Source organism: Podospora pseudocomata (assembly GCF_035222375.1).
Source record: "Podospora pseudocomata strain CBS 415.72m chromosome 2 map unlocalized CBS415.72m_2.2, whole genome shotgun sequence".
NCBI classification, from domain to species: Eukaryota; Fungi; Ascomycota; class Sordariomycetes; order Sordariales; family Podosporaceae; genus Podospora; species Podospora pseudocomata.
Window position 1 is genome coordinate 258,702 of NW_026946366.1, and position 22,638 is coordinate 281,339.

At 52.8% G+C, this 22,638-nt stretch overlaps 9 protein-coding genes across 9 annotated transcripts; 7 read left to right on the forward strand and 2 right to left on the reverse strand.

The window, feature by feature from the left end:
- The first annotated feature begins 210 nt into the window (after positions 1–210).
- URG1 (Uracil-regulated protein 1) lies at positions 211–3,776 on the forward strand. Its single transcript, XM_062887421.1, is given in 11 exon segments — positions 211–1,351; positions 1,415–1,996; positions 2,064–2,106; positions 2,175–2,257; positions 2,391–2,546; positions 2,804–2,970; positions 3,060–3,089; positions 3,241–3,326; positions 3,435–3,504; positions 3,579–3,663; positions 3,681–3,776. The coding sequence occupies 10 exon segments, from the start codon at positions 1,031–1,033 to the stop codon at positions 3,589–3,591; spliced, it is 1,551 nt and encodes a 516-aa protein (XP_062745529.1). The 5' UTR covers positions 211–1,030; the 3' UTR covers positions 3,592–3,663; positions 3,681–3,776.
- Positions 3,777–6,565: 2,789 nt separating this feature from the next.
- On the forward strand, positions 6,566–7,489 carry QC762_205300 (uncharacterized protein; the record flags this gene model as incomplete). The annotated part of the gene is made up of 3 exons (XM_062887422.1): positions 6,566–6,624; positions 6,693–7,343; positions 7,401–7,489. Exons 2-3 carry the CDS (start codon positions 7,019–7,021, stop codon positions 7,487–7,489), a joined length of 414 nt encoding a protein of 137 aa, XP_062745530.1. The 5' UTR covers positions 6,566–6,624; positions 6,693–7,018.
- Positions 7,490–8,768: 1,279 nt separating this feature from the next.
- RPS1 (ribosomal 40S subunit protein S1B) lies at positions 8,769–9,875 on the forward strand (the record flags this gene model as incomplete). The annotated part of the gene is made up of 5 exons (XM_062887423.1): positions 8,769–8,782; positions 8,907–8,991; positions 9,055–9,080; positions 9,166–9,667; positions 9,732–9,875. 5 exons carry the CDS (start codon positions 8,769–8,771, stop codon positions 9,873–9,875), a joined length of 771 nt encoding a protein of 256 aa, XP_062745531.1.
- Positions 9,876–11,012: 1,137 nt separating this feature from the next.
- Positions 11,013–12,076, forward strand: QC762_205320 (uncharacterized protein; the record flags this gene model as incomplete). Its single annotated transcript, XM_062887424.1, has 4 exons — positions 11,013–11,085; positions 11,358–11,428; positions 11,489–11,704; positions 11,786–12,076. The coding sequence occupies 4 exons, from the start codon at positions 11,013–11,015 to the stop codon at positions 12,074–12,076; spliced, it is 651 nt and encodes a 216-aa protein (XP_062745532.1).
- A 384-nt stretch (positions 12,077–12,460) lies between these two features.
- QC762_205340 (uncharacterized protein) lies at positions 12,461–13,546 on the reverse strand (the record flags this gene model as incomplete). The annotated part of the gene is made up of 3 exons (XM_062887425.1): positions 12,461–13,180; positions 13,231–13,270; positions 13,332–13,546. 3 exons carry the CDS (start codon positions 13,544–13,546, stop codon positions 12,461–12,463), a joined length of 975 nt encoding a protein of 324 aa, XP_062745533.1.
- A 322-nt stretch (positions 13,547–13,868) lies between these two features.
- Positions 13,869–17,452, reverse strand: QC762_205350 (uncharacterized protein; the record flags this gene model as incomplete). Its single annotated transcript, XM_062887426.1, has 3 exons — positions 15,781–17,452; positions 15,437–15,721; positions 13,869–15,380 (listed from the first exon to the last, which is right to left on the reverse strand). The coding sequence occupies exons 1-3, from the start codon at positions 16,909–16,911 to the stop codon at positions 13,869–13,871; spliced, it is 2,928 nt and encodes a 975-aa protein (XP_062745534.1). The 5' UTR covers positions 16,912–17,452.
- Positions 17,453–17,543: 91 nt separating this feature from the next.
- Positions 17,544–19,892, forward strand: srp72 (Signal recognition particle subunit SRP72; the record flags this gene model as incomplete). Its single annotated transcript, XM_062887427.1, has 2 exons — positions 17,544–18,609; positions 18,662–19,892. The coding sequence occupies exons 1-2, from the start codon at positions 17,825–17,827 to the stop codon at positions 19,890–19,892; spliced, it is 2,016 nt and encodes a 671-aa protein (XP_062745535.1). The 5' UTR covers positions 17,544–17,824.
- Positions 19,893–20,370: 478 nt separating this feature from the next.
- QC762_205370 (uncharacterized protein) lies at positions 20,371–20,782 on the forward strand (the record flags this gene model as incomplete). The annotated part of the gene is made up of 2 exons (XM_062887428.1): positions 20,371–20,468; positions 20,530–20,782. 2 exons carry the CDS (start codon positions 20,371–20,373, stop codon positions 20,780–20,782), a joined length of 351 nt encoding a protein of 116 aa, XP_062745536.1.
- Positions 20,783–21,429: 647 nt separating this feature from the next.
- QC762_0036880 (uncharacterized protein) lies at positions 21,430–22,564 on the forward strand (the record flags this gene model as incomplete). The annotated part of the gene is made up of 4 exons (XM_062883311.1): positions 21,430–21,815; positions 21,874–22,265; positions 22,321–22,360; positions 22,417–22,564. 4 exons carry the CDS (start codon positions 21,430–21,432, stop codon positions 22,562–22,564), a joined length of 966 nt encoding a protein of 321 aa, XP_062745537.1.
- Between the last annotated feature and the right edge of the window lie 74 nt (positions 22,565–22,638).

The window sequence follows — 22,638 nt, forward strand, 5'->3', positions numbered from 1 at the left end:
GGTGTGGCGAGGTGAAAGAAGAAGGTTCAAGGTGAAGGCTTCACTTTGACAAGGCTCCCCTGATCTCCACCGGGTTTGCCAAGCGGGGCCAAGAAGGGTCGGACTTCTAATCTGTGGCCCGTGTCCTCGATAAACCTCCGCTGTTGTCGGGTCCACACCACCCGTCTCGGCGAGAGGGGAGCTTTTGACCTTCCTCTAACTTGGAGTGATCATCGACCTTGCAGTGTTCGTCCCAGGATGCTGTTGTGAAGCATGTTGTGAAGAGGTTATGCTTCTCTTATCTAATCCAACAGAAGCTGTCTGTCTCACCAACAGAAGCCAACAAGACACCGGTCTCCTTCCCCTCGCCGTCAGCTGACCTTCCTGTGGCTTTACGTCCCGTTCCCGTTATCGGTTCTCTATCATCTCCAGAGACGTGTCCGCCTTCCAAACCCAGTTCCGTGATATCCACAGCGGCAGACGATCCGATTGCGGTGCCCCGCCTCCGCCGGCCTCCCGGAGTGGAGCAAGACGTGGAAGCACAAGCACAACGACAGCGATTACAGGGGTCGACGCAAGCACTACCGGAACGCCAACACACGGCCAGCCAGCTTGCACTATTATCGATCACCTGCCATTCTCCCCGGCCGCCCGGTGATACCAGCTTCTGGGGGTCGAAGCGGCCCAAGCCCCGTCCAATGACGCCGGTTTCTTATCACGGGGTCTCACCCGAGCTCCGGAACCTGCCACATTCCGATGTGTTTGTCTCATTACCAACCGTTTTATATACTAGAATACTAGTTGCCCGCACCGGGTTTCACTTGACTACTCAGTGTTCTCTGTCTCCTGTCTGTCTAGGGGCTTGTGTGTATCGTGACCCAACCGCTACAGAACCCTTCCTATCTTTTTTGATCCCGAAGATCTCGCTCCCTCCACCAGGGGCTTTGTTGTTCTTTTGTGTCCCGTTCCATCCTCGGCTTCTAGATTGGTAGCACTTTACCTCAGCTGTAGCTCCATCTCCCTACCTACGTTCCGCAAAACTACTTTCACGATGGGCTCAACATCAACAAACATGGACGACCTAAAGGAAGCCCTCCAATCCATCTCCCAAACCCAAACCGCCCTCCTCACCGCCGTCCAATCCATCGCCGACCGAGTCAACACCCTCGAGAAGAAAGACACTTCCTCTTCTTCCCCGCCCTCCGCCCAAGCCCTCGACCGGTCCGCAACCCCCTTAAAAACAGGCTTCACTCAAACCCCAACCAGCGAACTCCCCGCCGAAGCAGGCACCCAAACTCCCACCGCCACCGCCCCTACCTCCCCGGTGGCCACCGCCTCGAAGCAATTCACCTCGCGTGTAATCCTCACAACCGTACGTTTCCCCCCCTTTCCCCCCTCTAACCACCCCCCTTAACTAACAAGAAACCAAAAAAAGTACCCCCACCAAATCGGCATCTCCCCCCTCCCCCTCAACTGGGGCGCTCCCGACCCCCTGTCCCGAGGCCCAGTAACAGTCTCCCGCTCCCCCTCCACCATCGGCCGCCGAAACGCAATCGGCGCCCACGGAGGCTCCTACTCCATCTACTACGCCCTCGCCCTCGCCTCAGGCGAGCTCCCCCACAACCACAAGCCCGATTACACCAACACCGAACCCGCCGTGTCCATCGGACCGTTCCCCCAGTGGGGCGACAAGAAGAAGATTGTGGCTATGGATCCGTGGGGGCATTTAGTGCCCTGGACGCACAAGGAGTTGATGGAAAGGGAAGGTGTTGACCTGCGGCCTACGATTGCGGTTACAAAGGCGCATATGACGCTTCCGGAGCTGGAGGAGAGCGTAAGGAGTGGGAGGTTGAGGCCGGATGGCAAGGTTTGTTTGAATGGACGGGGGGAGTTGGCTGTGACCAAGTTTGCGGTGGAGCCGGTTTGGTACTTGCCGGGCGTTGCGGAGAGGTTTGGGATTGAGGAGGGGGTGTTGAGGAGGAGTTTGTTTGAGGAGACGGGGGGGATGTATCCTGAGGTATGTGAAAGGAGGGGAGTAAAAAGGGGCGAGAAAGGCTGACAGAAGGGGGGGTGGGGTTGGGAAGTTGATCACTAGGTCGGATATCAAGGTGTTTTTGCCGCCTATTGGTGAGTTTTGCTCCAACGGAGAGAGATGGTGGGACAAGTACTGACAGGTGACGGTTGCTGGTTTACAGGTGGCTTGACAGTGTATGTCTTTGGCGACCCGGCGAATATGTCTGACCCGTCCAAGAGGTTGGCTTTGCGGATCCATGACGAGGTATGACAACCACAAAACAACCCAACCCACCCGGCTATCCACGGCCGGTCATCAATTGTTGTTGTTGTTGTTGTTGTTGTCATTATGATATTTGTTATTGCCGTGCTGACACCCTGTCCCCCTCATCTCACAGTGCAATGGCAGCGACGTCTTCGGCTCCGACATTTGCACCTGCAGGCCCTACCTGATCTTTGGCATCGAGGAAGCCGTCAAGGAGGCACAGAATGGTGGCAGTGGTGTGGTGATTTACTTTCGCAAGGAGGGCAGAGCGCTGGGTGAGGTTACAAAGGTATGTCATGTTGCAAAAAAAAAAAAAAAAAAAAAGACTGCATTTTTTCTCTCCGATGTCGTTTTGTTTTGTTACCGTTCAACAAGAAAGGGGGGTTTTAAAGCTGACATGGAACGGAAATGTAGTACCGTAAGTTTTGCATCTTTCCCAGTGGAATCCTGCTTTGGTGGTGTACCGGTTGCCTCCTTTTCTCGGAGAGAAGATCCTATTTGTGTCAGTGAGAGAGTGTATTGGTCTAACCTGATCTGCAAATGCCGGTAGTGGTATACAACGCGCGCAAACGCGGGGAGGATCGGGCATCGGATTACTTCAAGAGGACGGAGAACATTGCTGGTGTGAAGGACATGCGGTTCCAGGCGTTGATGCCGGATATTCTGCACTGGCTTGGGATCACCAAGATTGACAGGATGCTCAGCATGAGCAAGTGAGTCTCCCTTTCCCCCCTTTTCCCTCACGTTTGCGGAGATCCTGGGGAAGAATGGAAGGTTGATATGAATTCTTTTCGATTTGCAGCATGAAACACGATGCGATTGTTGGTCAAGGGTGAGTTTTACAGAGTTCTTTTTCTTTTTCTCTCTCTTTCCATGGGATTCACTTGGACACAAAGAATGTCTGAGGTTATCGGAAAAAACGGACACTCCGGGAATCTGGTGACTGGTTGCTAATCGTGAGATCGTGATCTTGTGTATTTTAGTATACCTATTCATGAACGGGTTGAGCTTCCTGAAGAGTTGATCCCGGCCGATTCGAGGGTTGAGATTGATGCGAAGATTACTGCTGGTATGAGACATTCCCTATCATCATCTGGTGTTGCTGTGGGACAGTAACGTAGTGTTGTGTGTGTGTGTGTGTGTGTGTGGCCCGGCAGAAAGCTAACTTGCTGGTTAGGATATTTCACGACAGGTCACCGAATGACTGATGACGAGCTAAAGGCTGTTCAAGGCCGGATATGGGAAGAGTAAGTCGCGAATGATGACATTCCCCGGGCCGTTTGTCGCTGTGAGAGGTGTGGCTGACACAAAGATACAACAGTATTGACCACTAGAAGAAGAAGAGCAATGCGGTGCGCCCGCCTCTTCTTGGTTTGGGAAGGAAGCTTGGGGGAGATGTTCCAATGGTCGGGAGAGGTGGTTGTCAGACAGAAAAGAGCCTTTTGGGAAAGATCACGCTAGACCATGTACCTCGATTTTTACTTGAGGTTGCGGGGAGATGGAATATGAGTAATGTGATTTGTTGAACCAATACCATTTGAGTCTTGAGGCACGAGGACTTGGGTTTTAGTGTTTTTATCCAAAAGAGAGAGCCGTTTGTGCTCAAGTTAGGCTGCTTCTCGGTCTGATGTTTGTTTATTAGTAGTGCGTAAAATATCGCAACATTATCCTCCAACCAGAAAAATCACGCTGTTATTTAGATAACGCCCCCACGAGGAGGAAATTAGGAAGAGCAAATAGGAAGATGGGGTGAAGAAAAGAAAAGATGTCAAAATTTTTGGACTGTCACGCGGACGGTGGTGAGGCCTGTACGACGAATGAGTTTGGTGATCTACATGCCTACACCCATAGGAGAGGGAAAAGGGCGCGACAATGGGATGTCACGTCACCGAGCATGAACAAGCATCCGATTTCTCAGCTTGTTGTTGATGTTGTTGTTGTTGTTGTTGTTGTAAGCTGTTGGTGTCTGGAATCTTGATGATTTGCGAGGAACACAGATTCGGATCTTGCTCTTGTGTGTGTATGTGCGTGTGTGTGCGTGTGTACACAGTATGTACACAAAGTATTACTGCTACTACTACAACAGAATAGACATGGGTATTCTTCCAAGACTTTTAGTCTATGCGTTGCTCATCCGCAATGCCCGTTTGGTACCTGGACTAGAGTTTTCCGTTCCGGCAGCGGGGAGAGGCACGTAACCGTGCCGAAGTGCGGTCAGGGGGGGATGGGAAGGAACCGGATTCTTGGTTCACCTTATTTTCCTTGCTTTGGACCATGTTCGTTTTCTGTCATCCGGCTCGGTTACGGGATGTGTTGCGTGTTGGTTTCTGTATCACCCCTGTCTAGTTATACATCATCATGATTGCCATGATACAATTTTTCCCCCGGGAGTTTTTGTAGGCTGATGGTGACACGATGACTGCACACCGGTCCGGGGTTTGGAGTTAATGGGGATAAGCCAAGGACAGCTGGCAGGCAGGATGAGGAAGCAGAGCCCGTGAAATGTTGTTTGTCTGGTGACTCTCTTGCGGCGCAGCAAGGGATTCTTTTCCTTCTTCCCCGGGGATCCAATTGCCAATGACGAAAGATGAGAGGCGTAGAATTGGGCTTGGTTATTGGACTGATTATGGGCTGTTCGGCTGTTGGAGGTCATCTTGGATTGGACCATGTCATCGGCCCTCGACCCCTTGTCAAACATTATTGGCTTATGGCAAAGACATAAACCCCCAAGAAGGGGAAAATCGCGCAGTTGTCCTTGTTGGGGGTTTTGGTGCTGAATGTCTTGCTCTTTTCTCATCCCATGGGGGACGGAGTAGGGGGTGCAGATATGGTCTTCTTCTAGTGTTGGTGTTTGATGCGGGAAAGACAGGGCTTCCCCACGTCTTTGCTGCACCGCACCGCCGTCGGGTCGCCGGTCCCCTGTGCAAAGTCAACGTGGGAGAGGCCAGAAATGCCGTGCGATGCGGGCGGGTAACGTACCTTGGAAGAATCAATTCGCAAATCAATGATATCAAATCCGGACTTGTTGTCCGAGATGCCCGCGGTGCTGTGTGCTGTGTGTTGTGTGCTGCAGGAGGCTGTCCAGATGACCATCAGCACAAAGAGCGAGATTCCAGGTTGCCCGTTTGCAATTCCCTATCTCTCTCGCCAGTTGCGGTCGATTGTGTGGCACTCTACAGCCAAAATGTGCGGTTGCGTTGCAGCACCGGTAAGGGCGATTGGAGGGGCAACTACTATACGAACAGGAAGGCGATTGTAACGATTGAGAGAGATCTCGACTGTCACGAGAGCACCAGTGAGAAGGACAGACTGCTAGCTGCCTACCGGTCTGGTTTGGGCTTGCAGATGGTGGTAGTGTGGTGTGGGGTCATGGTGATGGTGGACTGACTACTGGATGACTGACTCCTTGGTGTTGTTGCTCAAATGTGTGTATCAAAGTTGATGCTGACAGGTGTAGCTCCAACTCGGCGCCTTTCACTGAAGCATCAACGGAACGGCGTCCGGCCATCTTAAGACACTGGCTGTACTACCGTGACCATGTCTCTGTAGCTATTTTGCTCTGTTGCCATGTTGCTCTGTTTGCCGAGTAAATCTCCTTCCATCTCGATGATCGCTCTGAAGGTGTGTTCGTATACCCTTGAGTGCCTCGTGCTCGTCGTGCCTGGGCGTCCGGTGTCTAGGCTGGAATCGGCTCCAACAAAAAGTCTCTGATGGCTCGGCTTTGTTATTCTGGGTCGCTGGAGCTGGCATCACCAATGGCCGTCAAACACCATGCAGCACCTGCAGAGTGCAGCTTCAGCGTTGTTGAAGTGTCACGACTTGAGTGGCTATCGGTGCTTTCCGCACCCCACCTTGGTCTTGTTCTGGGAGCCTGACGGGGGGTCGACGGGGGTGCCATGGGGTGCCATTCGACAGGCTTGGCATCTTGGAGCACTCTATCCAGACGCACCGGTCTGCAGGCTATAACCGCACTTGGTTCGTGATGTTGAGTCGGAGGATGGTAGGATGCCCAATTGTGCGTGCTTGTTATCTGTCCAATGTCTGTCTGGCAACGGCCCGCGCCCGTCAGATATTGACTCTCTCTAGAGGTAGAGTGTGGGTTGCGTCGGGGGGTGAGCTGTCTACAGTTGCGGGTTGCAGTCTGGCAGTTCTGCAGTTATTGCACACACGCCGAAGGCCGGGAGTCCGAACGGGTAGTGAGTGTGAGTGAATCTGATCAATGTTGACTGGTGGGACGGATGGGTAATGGGTGGGTGGTCAACCCATCGATGGCCTGGGCCAGCCATCCGCGAAACCAAGCCCAGCCAGGCACCGTCACACTCCGCGCTTCGCCTTGGTGCCTTGGTCGAACTCGACTAAGCCAACCCGTAACCCGCCCCTCCTTGCCATGCCAACCTGTCCCAAGTCACCCATGGACTGACAAGTGGCAATGTAGCCCGAAAGTGCCGTCATTGAAACCTGGAGACATTTTGCGGCATTGAGCGGATCGCATTTCAGCCCAAGTGGGCGGCTCCCATAAACTCTTCTGGAGCACTGGAGCACCTCCACTCCCACGATAATAATAGGCCCCCCTTCCCAACCTTTTCCTCCACTTTCCAACTTTTGGTTCTCAGCCTCAGCTAAATATCAATGTGAACCTCCACCCTCGACTCGACCTTTAACAACTCCAAAGTCAAGTCAAGCCAAGCCAAAGGATCAACAACCAACACCGAAGATCAAGCATCAAGATCAACATCGACATCAACACCCACCTTAGTCATCATGATGGCCTCACTCACACTCACACCCGACTCTCGCATGCAGCGAAGAGATTCATCAGACCGAAGCGCCAGCAAGAGAAGACCAAGACTGCTCCGCGCCACTGCTACCGAACCCTCCATCACCACCTCCAATGCCAGCCGAAATGCCCTCTGCAGCCAGTCAAACCGAGCGACCGACCTCCTGACCCGTGCCTTCGTTTCTGGCTCTCCTCCGGGATCTTCTTCACCAATCTCTGTCCGGCCATCCATGTTCGACAGTGTCGACCGTCAGCAACAGCTATCCGTCTCGCCTGTCAGTCAGCCCGACTCGTATGATGAGCGTCCTTGTATGTCTTGCCATCTTTCACTTGTGTCCCGGACTATATGCTGACTTTGAAACCCAGTCTCGGGACGGTACTTCAGCTTCCCCAGCTTCGATGACTATGAGGGTAGCCAGCAAGACGACAAGGAGTCCGAGATCAAGTCCCCTTGAGAGGTCGCCCTGATCTCTTTTGGAGGGCAGTTCCGCTGAATGCTGCCACGCATCTGGCTACCATGCCTTCGGAGCGGAACTTCGCCAGGAGAAACCGGAACCCCCAAACCAACCCATCATCGAAACGCCCACGCCCTACTCCCCCTCGGACTGAGAAGCACCTGCAGCCATGACTGTTTATTTTGTGTATTCCCCGAGCCAGTCCCCCCCTCTCACACGCCTCAGATTGAGGCACTCCCGACGACGGGATGGAGAGGAAGTTTCCACTGGAGGATCGACGGCGCAGAGAGCATTTTGTACGATACAACACTCATTTTGATGACGTGGATCACGATATGATCCCCAAACGAAAGGTCGACAGCGTCCCACAGATGGGATGCACGTCTCAAACGGTCGGAGTCATTCACCCCGCCAACAAAGACGTTGAAAAAGGAGGAAATAGGGTAACACACCCACCTACCTATGCGCACTCACCGCCCTTGTACCAAAACATTTTGTGTAGCTTTATGTCGTCATGACACGTCGGGTGACCCTGAGCCTATATGCTGCCAGGGTAAACGCACCCCGAGGAGGATGAATGGATGGATGGATGGATGGGGATTAATTGGAAGCGAAGGTGATCATTGGCCGGAAAAAAGGTCGATGGAATGAATTTACGTCGCTCTCTTCAAAACTTTTCGTTTTGCTGAATCTTTGGGGGGCTGTCACTGAGATCTTGATTTCGAGGGGGACAAGCGGGAGAATGATCAAAAATAATCTAGTCATAAGACACAAAAAAAAAAATTATTCAAGAAACTATCACAATAGCCAGTGCTCCCCTTTGACTAGTGTGATGTGAGACCGAAAAGTGTGGTGTTATGGGCATAGTGCAACACCGATAGTTGTGGCTTCAAGGGAAATAGTACGCGAGAGCATGTTTGAGGCTGTGGTAACCAAAGGCAAAGGTGATGGGGAGGGGTTGGAGCTGGGAGTCAGTGGTGCTTATCTTATCGCCCAGCACTCACCTTATCGATAGCAGAGCAGCAAGCCAAAAGTGAATGGCAGGAGCAGGCAAAAACGCACGGCCCTCCGAGCCCTAAGGTCCGTGCAGCCAATCATGCCCCGCAATGAGTGCCCCACAGGTCTAGTTTTTCCGCTGATGGGAGGTGCGCTGCAGCCCACACAACGAATTTCAATTTTGATTCCGAAGCAGAGAAACCCAAACTCGTGTCCTCGATTGCACGGTCTCCATCACTAACCAAGCAGCACTTCCCGTCACCGAAGACATTGCTGCGTCAAGATGGCTGTTGGCAAGTACGTTGAACCCCTCGAAAACCGATTTTCTCTGCGATACCCACGATTTTCCTCGACTTCGCGATACAATTCGGCCGCCTGGTGGTGGATTCTGGACTTGATGATGGCTGACCATCGTCCACAGGAACAAGAGACTGTCCAAGGGCAAGAAGGGCCTTAAGAAGAAGGCCCAGGACCCCTTCGCCCGCAAGGACTGGTACGGCATCAAGGTACGTCGCGACATAATCGAGTTTCGGTCGAGGCAGCGAGGCTAACAAATAATCAAATCACAGGCCCCCGCGCCTTTCGCCATCAGAGAGTAAGCTTTGAAATCCCGAACACCACAGATCGCCGCGAGACGAGCAGGCAGGAACCCGAGCAGCGATTCTAACAAGCGATTTCAGCGTCGGCAAGACCCTCGTCAACAGAACCACTGGTCTCAAGAATGCCAACGATGCTCTGAAGGGCCGCATCGTCGAGGTTTCTCTGGCCGATCTCCAGAAGGATGAGGACCACGCTTTCCGCAAGGTCAAGCTCCGCGTCGATGAGGTCCAGGGCAAGAACTGCCTCACCAACTTCCACGGCCTTGACTTCACCTCCGACAAGCTCCGCTCGCTCGTCCGCAAGTGGCAGACTCTGATCGAGGCCAACGTCACCGTCCAGACCACCGACCACTACCTCCTCCGCCTCTTCGCCATCGCTTTCACCAAGCGCCGCCCCAACCAGATCAAGAAGACCACCTATGCCGCTTCTTCCCAAATCCGTGCCATCCGCAAGAAGATGACCGAGATCATCCAGCGCGAGGCTTCCAGCTGCACCCTCCAGCAGCTCACCTCGAAGCTTATCCCCGAGGTTATCGGCCGCGAGATCGAGAAGGCCACCCAGGGCATCTACCCTCTCCAGAACGTATGTGGAATTTTGAGCGACGGGGAACAGAAGCACGGCGGGGTAGCTAACATGTCACTTTCAGGTCCACATCCGCAAGGTCAAGCTCCTCAAGGCTCCCAAGTTCGACCTCGGTGCCCTCATGGCTCTTCACGGCGAGTCCAGCACCGATGATGCTGGCCAGAAGGTTGAGCGCGAGTTCAAGGAGACGGTCCTTGAGTCCGTATAAAGGGTTGGTTGTTTTTGGGAACGCAAAGGGCAGGGTTTTCATCAGCAATACCTCTGGGGCACTGGGATTGCTTTCGTTGCATTTGGCGCGTATTATGGAACAGTAGTCAAGGGTAACGAATGTTGGTCCCATACGACGGACCGAGCGGGAATCAAAAGGATCATAAATGACTGTGACACGACCAAACAAAGCATTTCCCCCAGAGATGGCACCCCCCCCGATGTGAGGTTGTCAGTATGGACTGCCTAGGGAGAATGGCCTGTGAAATTGGCCCGTCTCGGTGACAAGGCAATTCGAGGGGGACGTGGCAGAAGTGGTAGTGCGCCCAGATACCGTATCAGCGAACATGAGTTTGAGGTGTGCTCCTAGGACCGTTTCCTGACATTTTCCCCCAAACGACGCCGTCTTTTTGTTCCTGGAGTAAATCGTATGAAGTAGTCCTATTGTGTTGAAATTGGAGCGCGTGACAGGGCAGCCCAGCTTGACAGCTTGTTTCATAACGTCATCACGGGTGCTGTCCAAGCCCGCCAGCTACTTTATTAGTGGCCAACAGCAGGCGGGGACTACTAAAGTTCACTGGCCGCCTCACTACCAGTTGGGCAACAAGACATATTCTTCCAGATATCACTTTTCTTGTGTTTCCGTCTGTGTTGCTGCCTTGCTTATTACCTACCTATCCGAGCCGCATCCTCTTTTTTTTGGTCTTTTTGAGGCGAGCGCCGGGGACATTCCACATTCCAATCAGTTTTTAAGCCGCTGCTGAAAGATAAGACAAGAAAGAAGAACAACTCAGAAGGGAGGGTGTCGTCGTCATCATTGAGCAGCACCACCCAGTCTTTGTGTTTTGGACCGAGGCAAAACCCGATCGATTCTGTCAACCCGCCCAAAACCTTAAACTCGCATCATTCGAGACACAACTACCTTTCTTATCTTTTACGCACCTACCTACCTACCTTACTTGCACTATTCCTACCGGACTTTTATTGTTGTTGTTTGTTGTTGCTGTGGTTTTTTTTTTTTCTGGCTGGCGGGAAAAGCATAAACAGCGGCGGATAGTTTGGGTTGGGTTGGTTGATATATCTCTTGTTTGGCAGCTACTGCAAGGGAAGAACTTGGGGATTTAACTGAAAGGAAAAGATGGCTTCGGATGATACCCTCCCGACGCTCAAGGTGTTGCTTATTGGGCCGTCGGGGGCGGGGAAGAGTGCTTGTGAGTTTTTTTTTTTCTTCTTCATGTTTATGTTGTGAGAGTTGTTGTCACATGTTTTTATTCTGTTCTGGTGGTGAGGTGGTCACCGTATATGACCGGTCGGTGGCCTCAACGGGTCGTGATCAACCCCTGGCTTCGCATGATATGGCCTGGGATGTTTCTTCATGGCTTGGAGGTGATGATCCCTTCATCACCCCCTCATTTTCACAACACTCACAACTACCACCTCACAGCTTGATCTCACTAACACTCACTCACCCATTCTTACTCAGTACTAACCCGCTACTGCGACGATGAATTCGACCCCGAAACCTCGGCCGCAACGATAGGGATTGATTTCAAGGTACTCCCTTCCCCCCTTTTCCTCCTTACCCGTCACTGACAACCCCTCCCCTCCCCCTAGATCAAAGTCCTCAACGTCCGCGGCAAACCCTACCGTCTCACCCTCTTCGACACCGCAGGCCAGGAACGGTTCCGCACCCTCTCCACCTCGTTCTACCGCGGCGCGCACGGGGTGTTGCTCGTGTACGACATCTCGACGCGGGCGAGCTTTTTGAGCATGGAGAGGTGGTTCAACGAGGCGGAGGCGAACACGGTGGAGGGGGTTGCGCTTTATCTGGTAAGCCCCCCCGCCCCCTTACATCACATCACATGTACCTTGAACTTTTCCACCGCTATGCTGTGGCTAACATAAGAATAGGTCGGGGCAAAGTTGGACAAGGCCGACGCAAGGGAGGTCACCACGGAGGAGGGGCAGGCGCTCGCCGAGGCGCACGGGGCAAAGTTTTGCGAGGCGAGCGCAAAGACTAGGGAGAATGTGAGGTTGGCGTTTGTGGATATTGTGGATAGGATTGTGCAGACTCCGGGGTTGATACAGAATGCTAGACTGGGAAGGGCGGCGGGGGCGGTGGCGTTGGGGAATGGTGGGAGTAGTGGGAGTGGTGGTGGTGATGGGTATGGGGCTTATTTGCCGGGGGGTTGTTCTTGTTGAGCAAGGGGATTAGAGGGGAAAAGGGCGTTGATCATGAAGAGGTTTGGAGTTTGAGGGTTGGTTCGGTAAATTAGAAGAGAGCGAGGCATGGCGATGGATGGATGGGTGGTGAGGGGAGTTGGGATACACTTCAGACTATTGAGACAGCACAGAGAGTTTTGATACCCCCAGGCTTTTTTGGATTATGGATGGAAGTACATTGTACACCTTTTCTTCTGCTTATCAAGTGTCCTTGTGTTTAAGTACTTGTTGTGTTTGGTCTATAATTTCTGTTTATGTCTAAGTGGTGTGTGCTGTTGACGCATACCCCTCCCTCTCTTATGCAATATTGGCATTTGATGGACGATGGACAATAAATATACAAATCAACCTCTCTCCGGCCATCTATTCCTTCGGACTCAAAAACTCCACCACCGCCCTCCTAAACGCCTCGGGATTCTCACTAATCAACCAATGGCCCGCCTCGACATCCACCAGCTCAAACCTGGGGAAAAACTGGCCTATCAGCGGGATGACCTCGTCAGGGACATATTTCGACTTTGTTCCCCTGACAAACAGCGCCGGTTTCTCAAACCTGACCTCTCTGGGATCTTTAAAGGGAAAGTCACCCAGGTGATCGAGCGCCTTCCCGATGATGCTCAGCGGAACCTTGAACTTTTGGACCTGAGACTCGGGGTGGCGGGGACGGTGGAGGTTTCCGAGGAGGAACTGGCGGATTGTGACGGAGGGTTCGTAGGACTGGAGGATGGAGTCTGCTTGGGATTGTTTGGTGACCTCGGAGGATTCGATCTCTTTCATGCCGCGGATGTAGCGGGCAAAGTCGGACTCAAGGCGGGCGTCGACGGGGGCGTTGTCGACGGAGATGAGGGAGGAGATTAGGGTGGGGGAGGTGAGAGAGAGGGTCATTGCTGCTTTGGCGCCCCTGAGAGGAGAGGGGGTTGGTAAGATAATGGGGGAAGGAGGGGGGAGGGGGACGAACATGGAGTGGCCGATCAGGCAAGGGTCTTTGAGGTCGTGCTGCTTGATAAAGTCGCCTACGTCGGCGGCCATGGCGGTGTAGTTGTGGTGGGGGTCGTGGGGGGAGTCCCCGTGGTTGCGGAGGTCCTTTTTTGGTGTCAGCGATGGTTGTTGATATGGGGTTTAGGTGCAGGTACAATGGCGTAGACGGAGCGGCCTAGGTCACGGGCGAGGACTCTTGTCATATTGTTAGTATGATACGTAGGTGAGTAAGAGAGGGAGAGAGGGAGATACATACTTACTTATCGTTCTGTTATTCTTCTTCGACCCAAACAACCCGTGCATGAAAACAATAGGCGAGTTCTTGTTGGGGTTACCAACCGACGGCTTGGCCGGCTCGTGAAGATCATACGCCAGAGGGACGGTGGAATATCTCATCTTCATCGTTTGGCATAATGAAGGTGTGAGCGTCCTTTTGGCAACGAGCCGAAGGGCTGTCGCTCTTGGGGCCATCGTAATCTTTTTCTCTTTTTCTTCTTCGTGAGTTGAATGAGTGTCGGTTATATCGCAGGTAAAGAGTGAAAAATGCAGGGACCTGAACCCTGATTATGTACAATGTTGAGATATGCACGGTGAGTCCCCGCCGAAGTGACAGCGAGAGTTCCGGTGAAGCTCCATACAGACAAAATTCCACTCTGTGAAGCGCACGGGCCACATACGTCATCTTATCGGTTCGTGTAAGTGGTAGATAGGGTGTAGGGGAAGGGAACAATATCTTATTGCTATGTAGAGATTGGCTCCCGATATGTTACTTTAGAGTTCGAATAGCTACGACTCAGACTTGAGCACTCTCCGGAGGGCCCATCAAACTCGACTTCAACCCACCCACGTCAATCACCACCTTGGTAATCACCATGGTCGGCTCCAGAAGCCATACCTTCAACTCGTGCTTCCCAGGGTTCAATCTGCCGATATTGTTCGTCTTGACATAGGACCCCTTCACCACGGCGTCTGACCACCCCTGGGGTTGAGTGCTCCCGTCTGTCATTCCCACAGTTTGAACTGTCGTCTGGCTGCCGCCGTCAATGCCAAAGGTATACTTGTTTGGGCTGTTGGGATTCGCGTTCTCAGACGGGGCAAGGTATACTGTCAACGTCGCAGCAGTAGCAGTGCTGAAGGTGTAAAAGGGGTAAGAAAGGACATGTCCCTTGCCTGCTTGTTGCGAAGGAGTCTTGGGCGGGAGCTTAACGCCTGAGAGGGTACGGCCGTAATCGGGGATGACGAGGTAAGCCGATGATGATGCGGGCGGAGGGGCAAAGTGCTCGGCTTCGATAGACACGACATTGTTGGCTTCGACGTGGCCTTTGAAGTCATCTGGCACATTGTTGTTCTGGATGGGCAGGATAACTGTGGCCGTTGTGCCGGTGGTGTTGAGATTCGCGATGCTCAAAGAAGCTGCAGTGTTTCCAACTGGGGCCTTTGACCAATCGACCGAGATGAGGGAACGAATGTCCGTTGTTCCCGAGGTCGTCGAGATGGTATTCTGAGCGTTTGTCACACTGACAAAAGAAGCGTTGGATGTGATCCGGTAGCTGAACGTCCCGTTGTCACGGGCAAAGACATCAAGCCAGCGTTGATCTGAAGGTGCCATGTATGGACTGGCTGCAGGCAGCGTGAGCGATGCAGAGCCTGGGAATGCGCCCGAGCTGCCTTGCACCGCAACACCCATGAGCGCATTCTTTGCTTGTGTCGTGAGCCAAGTCAATCCCGGAAGAGAATTCGAGGCTGGTTCCTGCCAGTTGTTGTAACCGATGTGAGTCTGAGCCATGACATTGTTCCATTTGCCGCTCAGGATGCTGTGGTACTGCCTGGTGATGGCCTGGTCGGCAGAAAATGCAGCTTGCACGTCCCTGAGCAATTTGTTCGCGCTGACGCGATGCTGACCTCTGTACGTGCCAGCAAGAGCAACCTTGGTGTAAATTTCATAGACACCTCTGCCAGCCACGATGGGATGCAGGACCACTTCCCAGAACGACGTCTTAACGTCACTTGGCAGGGCATCATGGACGGCTTGCGCATTCTTGAGCAGAGAAGTCCATTCGTTGAAATTCAGCTCGGCTTCGTCGTAGCTGATGGTATCGAAGGCAAAGGGTGTCCTGCTGAGATCCTCATACTTCATCCGTGCTGTGAGCTTGCCGTATCTTGTCATGATGGAAGCAGTGGTATCTCCAGCAAGTTCACCCCATTGCCGCGCACCCCACACACCGAGCCACTTCTTGGTGCTGTCGAGGTCAGTGAACGCTTTTCGATCCCAAGCCATAGCCATAAAGTGGGCAGTTGGCAACTCCTAGAGACAAGATTAGTATCTCAGGCCGGAAGTCTGATAACTCAAGAGCACCATACCAATCCTTTGAGATCTCCAACATTGGCAATCCATAGCTTGTCAACGCCGCTGTCGTAAGCAAGTGTCATTTGCTCCCACGTCTTTTGAAGTTGGATAGTGTTGATCCACTTGTAGTTTCGTGGATCACCGACATAGTCGAAATGATAGTACATGCCAGTACCTCCCCCCCTGTTTCCTTCGTTACCGATGGGGACCCGACGAATGTTTCCTCTATTATCATCACTCCACACAATTGTCACATCGTCTGAAACTTTCATGCCTTTTTGCCAATAACCAGGTACTTCCTGTGTGATGTCAGACATAGTTTTGAACAGAAAACAAATAATGGAACGGGTCAACGAACCTTGTACATCATCCAAGCATGGGGAATCTCGGATAACGGTTTCCCAATGGTTTTAGTCAGTGTTTGTTGCTGCCAGGCGATGACCTCCTCCAGGGCCTGAGAGTTGAGTGAAGGCGACGCAGCATCTCCCGAACCTCTCATACCCACAGTGTAGATCGTGCTCCAGTTCTTTGCCCTTGTCGGACCTTCCTGCATAAAAGCTTGGACGCCAGCCTTGTTGCTTCTCCAATCCCAAGAGCCCCTCAGAAATCTTCCTTGCTCTTTGTCAGCCCGGGCCATCGGCTCGTGGTGACTTGTTCCCACGAAGATGCCATACTCAGTTGCCGTTGGTCCGTTCCTGGTGTCATCGAGGTAGAACATGCTGGACCACATCGCTGGCCAAAGATAATTGCCTTTCATCCGGAGGATCAGTTCGAAGATGAGCTTATAAAAGTCGAGGACGAAGGGGCTTCCATATTGGCTTGGAGTGAACTTGGTCCTGCCCCAGCCTGTCAAGCCTGGCGATTCATCGTTGAGGAAGATGCCTCGATATCTGACAGAGGGCGGTCCTTCAGTGTAAGCGTCGCTGTTGGCCCAGATGTATTGCTTCTTCTTGGCCGGAACATCAGCCCAGTAGTGCCAAGGCGATACCCCTATTTTCTCCGAGACGTCGTACACACCGTATGCGGTACCGCGCAGGTCCGAGCCGGCAATGACAAATACAGAGCTGCTCCCTTCCCATGGTGACTGAACGACTTGGTAGGCGAATGTTTCCCACTTGTTGGCAATGGAGACTGTGTCGAATTTCTTGGTGTTCCCCAGATTGTCGATGAGACTCGACTGCCCGACAGTTCCCACCAAGATGATTGGTTTCGTCCATTTCTGGGAAATAGTCGAGCTCCAATCTGCCACCACCACTGTCCCGTTGACACCCAACACCCGTCCAAAATCCAGGGCCAGATCGTTGGCAACTCGCTTCACACCGGGTAGGTCATTGGGGGCGACTCTGATCTCGGGAGCTAGGTTTGCTCCGCCAAGCTGCAAACCGGTACCAGCCGCGGAGAAGCTGAAGATGGAAGGCTTTTCCGTGTATGCAATTGCTGGCGTAAATAATGTAAGAGCTAGAGCGGCGAGTTCGAGAAAGGGAGCCATTGTGAAGTCCTGTGGTGAACTACACCACCACAACGATGAGCAGTTGCTTCATCCATGGCACACTCGTGAGATGGGTCTCGCCGTAGATATAGTCTAAACAGAATCCTATGATTTCCAAATGGTTTACACATCCCATCAGTAGGATATAAGCGGGTAAAGCAGTAAAGGAACCTGAGAGGGCTGCTCAATATGGCGTGTCCGCTTGACACCTAGAGATAGATGAAGACGACCGGAAAATAAAAAAGTGCCGTTCCAGGGAGCATCCTGACAGCTATTTGCCTACGTGAGAACTTCCGGGTTGCTGGGTCTTGGGCATGTCTGCGTCTGAATATCGAATGCGGTTGAAACGAGAACCAGTGATTGGTGGAATTTTATGAAGCCACGAACTTGAGCTTCATTGCCTTAAAATGGCTTCATAGAGAGACTGCGGAGTGTGGCAACGAGAACAATTAATACAAAGTGGCTGTTGCCTGGACTTAACCGACCCAATGGCAATGTCGAGACTGGCTGAAAGGGTGAGGTGACTCTGTGATGGTGAGAGAGAAGGTGAGAGTGAAAGTTGGGGGTCAGGGGAAGCTTCCCCTGGATGACCCCCACTTTGGTAGCATCTACCCCACAAAAATAATCCAAAATCAACCAGAAGCTGCCCCGCATCCACAGTCACTCTCACCGCAGCTGACAGCACCACTCGACGCTTCCAACACTGTCTTCCCTGCACCAGTATCTCCGTATCGCAGTCAGACCCCCCCAGCCAAGGCCGGACTATCCCCCTTGCCGCTGCCCACGGTGCCATCCGCCCAGATTACGCACACCCGCCAGAGAACACCGGTTCTCCCCGTGGAGGACCCTGGACGAGCTTTTGGATGCAGCCTAAACGGTCACACAGCCTTACGAACCCCATCCCAGCGACATCATGGCAGACCCCGCCGTCGCGGCTCTTAATTCCCTCCTCCGTGAGGCGTCTATCGACGACCATGCCGAAGCTCTCGAGCTCGCAACTGCCGCCGTTCGCTCTAACAAGATCCAAGGCCCCGACCTGGCCAGCGCCCAACACACACGCGTGGTCGCACTCTTGAAGCTCGATCGCTACGACGATGCCCTCCGAGTCATTGCCGAGGGCGGTGACGCTCTCGAGAAGGACTGCTCTTTCGAAAAAGCATATGCGCTCTATAAGACGGGAGACCTGGAGGGCGCCGAGGCGGTGCTGCAAAAGACTGGAGTCGACACGGGGAAGAGCCAGCGTGGCCTGAAGCACGTTGCTGGCCAAGTGGCATACCGCAACGAAAAGTTTGAACGCGCCGCCGCGATATATCGGGATCTCAAGGACGATGCCGAGGGAGCAAACTACGGCGAGGAGAATGATCTACGAATCAACTTGACCGCAGCCGATGCGCAGCTGCAATGGCAAGGAAAGGAGTGGGCCGTTCCAGAGGGGGAGAAGCAGCCAGCGAGGGAGGATTTGGAAGCCTTCGAGACGGCGTACAATGCTGCTTGCATCTGCATCTCAAGGGGAGACTACACCAAGGCCTCGGTTCTACTGAAACGGTCCAGGGATTTGTGCGAGGCAACCGAGGACTTGAACGAGGAGGAAAAGAAGGCCGAGTTGGTGCCAATCCTTGTGCAGCAGGCCTTTGTCTTTACCAAGCTTGGGAAGCTAGACGAGGCCTTGAGCCTGCAGAATGCCATCAACCTCTCCGAGTGAGTCTCTCGTTATTGCAACCTGGTCATACTATCTAACCTAGCACTGCAGGGTATCCGAGACATCTACCAAGGTCATTGCGCAGGGAAATAAACTGCTCCCCAAGGCTACCGCGAACCCCTTTATTGCAGAGCGATTGGCCCGTGCTTTACCAAAAATCGAAGGAAACGACCGGTTGTTTGGGTTCCAAACCGCTGCCCTTCAGCGGAACAAGAATGTCATTGATCTTCAGGCCCAAAAGTTTGAGGGCAAAGAGATCAGAGCGCACAAACTTCTTGCTGGAGCCCAAGTTCCCGATCTCTCAGTTTCCAAGGTCGACCTTGGTGTTGCCGGCGCAGCAGCTGCTACCAAGTGTGGGGATGGCAAACCGACTGTGCGCCAGCTTTTGCCTCTTCTGGAGAAACGTCCAAACGACATTGGTCTCCTCCTCACGATTATCCAACTCTACATTCAAATCAGCACACTCCCCCCGGCAATCTTGTTGCTCGAGAAATTCTTCACACGCCTCGAGGAGGCGAACACCCCCGAGCACGTTGATGTCCGGTTTGCGCCTGGCCTTGTTGCTCTTGCTGTATCTCTCTACCGGTCTCAGAACCGGCAAAGGGATGTCCGCAACGAGCTCGCCAAGGCTGCCGCGCACTGGAGAAGCAAGACTGAAGCCGCAGGAGCAGGCTCATCCATCGCCAGAGAAGCTGGAATTGAGTTACTTCGCTCCTCGCACCCTTCCGACTTGGCAGCTGCTGGCGAGGCCTTTGAGCAGATTCTCTCGGCCCAGCCAGGGGACCGCACTGCCACTGCAGGTCTAGTTGCCAGCTATGCCACGACTGATTTTGCCAAGGTGGAGCCCTACCTGGAATCACTGCCCTCGGTTGAGAAGCTCACTCAAGGTGTGGATGTTAGCGCGCTCATTGACGCCGGTGTTGCTCTTCTCACACCTCCTTCTTCTCAGCAATCCAAGAAGAGGAAGTTTGATGGAGAGGGCGCGGCCCCTGAAAAGGAGAAGCAACAGCCGGCCAAGAAGCCAAGGAAGAGGAAGCTGCCCAAGAACTACGACCCAACCAAGAAGCCTGACCCTGAGAGGTGGCTGCCACTGCGTGACAGGAGCACTTATAGGCCCAAGGGCAAGAAGGGCAAGAAGAGGGCTCAGGAGGCCACTCAGGGCGGTGTGGTGAAGGAGGAGGAGACGCTGGAGCTGGCGGGCGGTGCTGGCTCTGTCAAGGTAGAAAAGGCCGGCGGGGGTGGTGGTGGAGCGAACAAGAAGAAGAAGAAGGGGAAGAAATGAGCGGGTGTGGTATGAAAGGCGGCATTGCATGCAACCATTAGATCAATGATTAATGACATATGGTCACCATATTGGATTGGCACTTTGATGAAGGAATCAAGCATCGTTGGTGTAAAGCTAAGCAGACAAAAGCTTCTGGACTGCAAGTTTACGTACAAGGCTTAGATGTCGAATACACCAATGGGGGCTGTAGGATTACATCGATCAGGTGAACAAATAAACGGCGGCTTACGTGAAACCTTTAGGCATACCTTATGCAAGCCACACGGAACAAATGCGATAAGCCTCGAGAGCTGAAGGCTGGATTATCAAAGCCTCGAGAGTAGAGCAAGGAACTTGGTGGAAAGGATACAGACGTCCATGTATTACTGATAGCGAATCCTATTTGGGGGTGAGTTACTCTGAAATACTTTGGAAGTGTCATCCCCCCGGCTTCAGACGAGATCATCATCGCGACCAAAGTCCTCTGCTGTGTGCAATGGCAGTCAACAATGTTCAGATTTTCCAATTGGGTATCCGGGACCAATTCAATGGTGTAACGGAAAGGGAGCAAAGATATGCGCACCACATGGCACGGTAGAGCCCAGTCTGCCACCACTCTGCTTTGGCCATTTCATCTTGCTGATGACTTGTTTAGTGTCGCTTGGTATGGAGCTCGTATCATTCTAGAACAAGTCTCTCCAGAGTCTCGCCCGATTTTCGATTTCATTCTTGAGCTTTACCGGGCCTTTCGCAATGACTTCACGCGCACTATGATGCGCATCAAGCGCATGTCTTGTGCTGTAGAGAGCAAGGCTGATGTGTTGCGGATGCAAAAAGACGAAGGCCGATACAAGGAAGTGCTCGAGCTTTTGAACGCGATGAAAGTCACCAAAATACAGACTCAGTAGTGATCGTATCCGGTACAATAACATCCCTTACACGGCCAACACCAAGTTCAGTGGGCGCGGTGATATTCTAGGCAGGCTTGACGAGGTTCTGAAGCCTGGAGCCGCCGTGTCACCACTGAACTCCTAGGCCTTGTTCGGGATGGGTGGTGTTAGCAAAACTCAAATCGCAACCCCAGTATGCGTACCAAAGCCTGGACAAGTTTGATGCTGTTCTGTGGATGGCAAGTGATAATGCAATTGCCATCAGTCAAAGCTTTCGTACAGTTGCTGGTGGGCTTGGCTTGCTGTGGACCAATGACGAGACCAAAGACGCCGCTGGAGCATCGTGGAAGGTGAAGAGCTGGCTGCTCACAACAAGCAAGTCATCCGTCATTGGGAGTCGATAGGCCCGGCGGGAGGTTCTAATCTTGTGGTAAAGCATGACTTTGGCATGTCTCTTTTCTCATGAGGATCGAAACCCTGACGTGCTCAGATACAACTTGCCTTGTCATATTCGACAACGCGGAGGATCTCACATCCTCGAAGACAGCCTGGCCTGGCTCGATTAGTGCCTCGATTCTTGTCGCCACAAGGGATCTCTCTGTTGCAACAGCCTCGACAGCCCAGCATATACAGGTCAATGCATTAGGCGATGATGAGGGACCCAGATGCTTCTCAAGGCTATTGACATCGGCGCTGCATCACAGGCCGATCTTCAGAATGCTTCAAACATCAGCCGGAGCCCTGGGGGGTTACCCCTGGCGCTAGCTCAGATTGGTGGTTTTGTTACTCAACGCAAGTTGTCTTTGCAAGAGGTCCTCCCGCTATATGAGCGTTACGCCGCCAAAATCGACGCCCGGAAGGCTCCTAGAAGCGACTACGAACATACCCTGAGCACTGTGTGGGATGTCTCATTCCAAAAGTTATCAGCAAACCCCACTCGACTTCTCTACTTATTATTTTACTTCGACCCGGATGGTATCTCAGAAGACATCTTGATCCATGGTTCTGAGGGCCTCAGCGAAAGTTTTGCATTCCTATCAGATGAACTTGAGTTAGTGTTACAGCTTCCCATTTAGCAATGTTGAAAAAAGAGACCAATTTTCGGTCAGCCTAGGTGATGCTTCGGAAGAGCTTGGACCTGAGGATCCCTTCATTGCCTATAGTCTTAACAACATCACGCTGGCATATACTGAGGTGAACGCACTGGATCTGGCCTGTGAGACTCATCAGGAGGCCATTAGACTCCGACCGAAGGCGAATAGCGACAGAATCGGCAATTCATACAGCAACATGTCGAGTCTACTTCTCCGCATGGGCCGTCCGGATGAAGCAGAGGAGATGCTCGCAAGATGTCCCTCCCTGAAGGACTTCACTGTTGAGACCTTTCTGAGCACTGGATATCCTCGCTTCTCAGGGGACATGGTCTTATTGTCGCGTATTCGTCTGGCTCAGGGGCGGACGAACGAGGCCTTGCGGCTGGCATCAAAAGCACTGGCCTTTCGTCGCGGATTTATTGGGAAACCGGCTCAAAACTTGCGACTCTCAGTACGATGTAGCCTCGATGCTGTACCGGGATGGCCACGTTAGCTCAGCTGTGTAAGTGCCAACTTTCTGCTTACTACCGTCACCCTCTGCTAACATCATGGCATTAGTAACCTGCTGGAGGTTGTTGTTGGGATTTCGGAGACTCCGGTCGAAGGACAAGGACAGCAAGCTCGTGCTCTATTCAAGCTTTCTCAGATACAGGGGGAGAATGGAAGAGAGGCTGAAAGCGCGGCTCTCCAGGAACGGGCTGTTTAGCTCCTGGTAAAACTCAAACCGGAGCTCAAGGATGCGCCGTTCAAGGAGGCCACATTTCCAAACTGGTCGTCTGG